At 45.4% G+C, this 4,200-nt stretch overlaps 1 protein-coding gene across 2 annotated transcripts in view; it reads right to left on the bottom strand.

Annotated features, from left to right (window-relative positions):
• The window catches only part of Zmym1 (zinc finger MYM-type containing 1), a 20,392-nt gene extending 17,543 nt beyond the window's left edge, over positions 1 to 2,849 (bottom strand). For both annotated transcript variants that reach the window (XM_013348288.2, XM_026782232.1), the window contains exon 1: positions 2,624 to 2,849. In XM_013348288.2, the coding sequence (XP_013203742.1) occupies positions 2,624 to 2,690 (67 nt within the window). In that variant the 5' untranslated portion in view covers positions 2,691 to 2,849. The remainder of the gene's footprint in view (positions 1 to 2,623) is intronic.
• Between the last annotated feature and the right edge of the window lie 1,351 nt (positions 2,850 to 4,200).

Genomic DNA, 4,200 nt, shown 5'->3' with positions numbered 1-4,200 from the left:
ATTTATTATGTATACAATATTCTGTCTGTGTGTATGTCTACAGGCCAGAAGAGGGCACCAGACCCCATTACAGATGGTTTTGAGCCACCATGTGGTTGCTGGGAATTGAACTCAGGACCTTTGGAAGAGCAAGCAATGGCTCTTAACCTCTGAGCCATCTCTCCAGCCCCTACCATTTCATTTTTGTACTAGAGATTCTAGCCAAATAGATAAAACAAGAAAAAAAAAAGACTAATGTAAATCTGTAATTATTCATAGATTTCATGACTGTGTATACAGAAAGCCCAAAAAGAATCTATAAATTTAACAACATCAATATAATTAACCCCCAACCCATATTCCTGTAAGTAATCCCAATAAAACTCACTGGCCGGGCGATGGTGGCACACGCCTTTAATCCCAGCACTCGGGAGGCAGAGGCAGGCGGATCTCTGTGAATTCGAGACCAGCCTGCTCTACAGAGCTAGTTCCAGGACAGGCTCCAAAGCCACAGAGAAACCCTGTCTCGAAAAACCAAAAAAAAAAAAAAACCTCACTGGCTCACCAAGCTGGACTTTGGTGACACATGTATTTTGGTCTGTTGTGAGATCTTTATCTAGGGTGAATATGTGTGTCGTGTCTTCCCAGGAAACACAGTCTTGTCACACAATGCTAAGAGAAAAGGTAATGAAACTGTTGAGTGCAGTGTAATTCCAGCACTCAGGAGGCTGAGACTGGAGACTTTCCTAGTTGGAGACTAGACTGAGCTTTATGGCAAGATACCACATGAAAACAAAAATAAATTTATGAGATATATTAACTGTACTGTATATTAAGTATTAAATAATTAGGTACCTCCAAAGCATTAACTTGTGTATTTCTGATACCTGATAGTTAAAATTCGTAGTATTGACTGGGGAGTTACAAGTTTGTATCAGTCCTTTTTGAATTTTGGATTGCAAATTTCTTGCTTCTATTTATTTATTTATTTATTTATGAATGAGACAGGGCTTCTCTGTGTAGCCAGGGTAGGCCCAGAATAAGCTTGGTCGCCCAGGTTGGCCTTGAAAACTCTTTCACCCTTCCAGGCTCCCTGTTGGGATTAAGAGTCTGCACACACAACCAGCATTGACTTGCAAATTTATTCACAAGTTAATAGCTGAAACTACTTTAGCTGCAGGGCGTGGCAGGGCACGCCTCTGATTCCTGCACTTGGGAAAGCCCAGGCAGGCAGACCACTGTGAGTTTGAGGCCAGACTAATCTACAGAGTGAGTTCCAGGGCAGCCAAAGATACCCAGAGAAACCCTGTCTAGAAAAGATAAAAAACAAAATAAAACAAAATCAAACTACTACAGCAAGGGTAACAACCCCCATTAAAGCACTTTTCTTGGTCTAAGAATTACAAAGTTCTTGTTATGAGGGCTCGGATTGTAGCTCAATTGGGAGACTGCTTGCCTGGCCTGTACAAAGCCTTGGGTTCCTTTCAAAGCCCCTCACAAAGCAAGCACAAGGGAGGTATGCCTAGACCTGTTTCCTTACCGAGTGCTGGAATTAGAAACTTGCTACACCAGCAAACAGGAAACTGGGTTCTAGAGCAGCTTGAGTCACAGTAGTGAGACCTTGTCTCAAAAAAAATAAAATAAAAAAAAAATAAAAACCAAAACAACACCTCTCCCCTGACCCAAAACCCTGCACCTTCATCCAGTCTCAATTTGAACTTCCTATTTTGGACAATACTGAGGACTGAATCTCGGAACTCACTCACTGATACAATACCAGCACAAGTTCAATCTTTTATGACTTAGTTTCTTCTGGCTGGGATTCAAGTACAATCCTATTTGTAAAAGCCTTTTCGCAGTTTGTTGTGGTGCTGGGTCGAAACTGAACCCAGGACTAGAACCTTGGGTGTGCTCGGAATGTACACGATCGCCATTCAACCCAAATCTTCTAGTTTTCGTTTTTTGTTCAATCTGGCTTCGAGCTCTTGATCCTCTGCCTCAGGAGCACAAGGCAAATTCATGTTCTTGTCTTTTGAATATGTTAACTTATTTTATGGTCGCTGGTGTTTTGTCTGCATATATGTCTGAGTATCAGAACTGGAGTTACAGACAGTTTTGAGGGTCCATGTGGATGCTAGGGACTGGCCTGAGTCCTCGGGAAGAGCATTCAGTGCCTTTTTTTTTTTTTTTTTGACCTGGAAATCGCTTTGTAGATGGGGCTGGTCTTGAACTCATAGAGATCCGCCTAATCCTGCCTCCCGAGTGCTGGGATTAAAGACGTGCGCCACCCACGCGGGGCACAGCCACGGTTCTTAGCCTCTCAGCCATCTTTGCAGCCCAATGTTTTTGTTTTTTGAAACTAGGTATCGTTATGTAGCACTGGCTGGCTTTGAACTCAGAGATCCCAGTCTCTGGGATTAAATGCACGCGCCACTACACCCAGCTTTTTACGTTTGTAAAAAACACTGCTTAGTGGAAAGAGCCACAGGTGTAACCAGAAAGACAGTTATAGAAAGAAGTCGAAAAGAGACCCAAAGGCACCCAAAGAGCTCAGTCACCGCCCAGGGTCCGGGGCCAGGGGAGCAGGGACCCTGGAAGCCCGGGAGCCGGGGTCACGACTTCCCCAGCACTGGAGGCGTCCCACCTGTCGCTTCACCATCCTCGGGACCGGAGAAACGCCGCCTCTCTCCGGAAAAGCGAGCCTGAGCCATTCCACCAGCTGATCAACTCTTCTCCAACTCGGCGGCGGGAAGCACAGGTTCGCAGAAAATAGCGCCGCCGGCTCCTCCCCTCTTCCGGAGATCTTTGCGGCTGAGCATGCGCAGCGCAGCCCGCTAGTTTGGGTCCCAGTCCGATGCCAGGGAGGTGGACAGGGCGGGGCAAGAGGTCTCATCCTTGAAGTGACTTCTCTTCAAGTGAAGGAGGCTCTCCTTGAAGTCACTTCTAGCTGTCTGTAATTTTATTATTATTATTATTTGAGACACTTATGTAACCCTGGCTGTGCGGGAACTCACTATCGTAGACCAGGCTGACCTCAAACTCACAGAGATCTTCCTGTCTCTGTTTCCCAAGTGCTGGGAGTAAGGGCGTGTGTGTCACCACACTGGGCATATTTGGGTCCTTGAGTGAGCAAATCAGGAATTGACGGCACAGGCCTGTAATTTCAGCTCTTGGGAGATGGTGGAATGAAGTTCAAAAGTTCAATTTAAAAAAAAAAGCAGGGATGGGGCCTGAGCAAAGAGATGACAGTTATGTGCTCCCTACCAAGTCTGACTAGCTGAGTTCGCATCACTGTTCACAGAAACCACTTACCGCCACAATAAGCACACAAACACAATAAAGACATACATGCATACAGAAATAAAAATGTTTAAAATGTAAATGTTAGCCTGGTGGTGGAGGCTCACTCCTTTAATCCCAGCACTGGGGAGGCAGAGGCAGATGGATCTCTGTGAGTTCGAGGCCAGCCTGGTCTACTCCAAAGCTATCCTGGTCTACTCCAAAGCTACACAGAGAAAACCCTGTCTTGAAAAAAGAAGAAAGAAAGAAAGAAAGAAAGAAAGAAAGAAAGAAAGGAAGGAAGAAAGAAAGGAAAGAGAAAGAAAGACAAAAAAGAAAAAGAAATAAAAAAAAAAAGGCTTACAACCGTCCTGTTCTGGTGGGCAACCAATAGCAGTGGCAGTGACCAGTATGGTTTTGGGGACCTCAGGAAGCTCCCTGGCCAACAAGTCAGAGAGGTAGTTCACGCCTGGTAATGAAATGACCCAGGGCTTCTGGAATCTGTTTTATCCACTTGCACAGCTTCCATCTGTTGGGAGCACAAAGGTCTTCATGCTCACAGAGAGCTCAAGGGAAAGATATATAACCAGTTTTTCTACTCAGAAGGCTGGAAATGGGAATGGAGGTGATTAATATCCTGTTTATATGTCCTATTTGAAGGGCCAGGCCATATAAAGCTCGCACAAGCAGGACTGGGGGTGGCTATATAGGTGACCTTTGTATTCTATGTGTGGTCTGGGGATTCCCCCAGGCTCTCTCAACTGGGACCAGAGGTGGCTAAACGCCCAGATGACTTCTGTGCTAAATGTATGACTGAACTGACCACACCAGATCCCTCCCTGATAGAGGAAGGTCATTGGTTGATTTAATAAAGAAGCTGCTTGACCTGATAGGTTAGAACGTAGGTGGGAGGAGCAGAATGCTGGGCGGAAGAGGAAGTGA

The sequence above is a fragment of the Microtus ochrogaster genome, chromosome 10 (assembly GCF_000317375.1).
Source record: "Microtus ochrogaster isolate Prairie Vole_2 chromosome 10, MicOch1.0, whole genome shotgun sequence".
In the NCBI taxonomy this organism is placed as follows: Eukaryota; Metazoa; Chordata; class Mammalia; order Rodentia; family Cricetidae; genus Microtus; species Microtus ochrogaster.
Note: the sequence above shows the minus strand (reverse complement) of the source record. Positions and strands in the feature narration are given on the sequence as shown.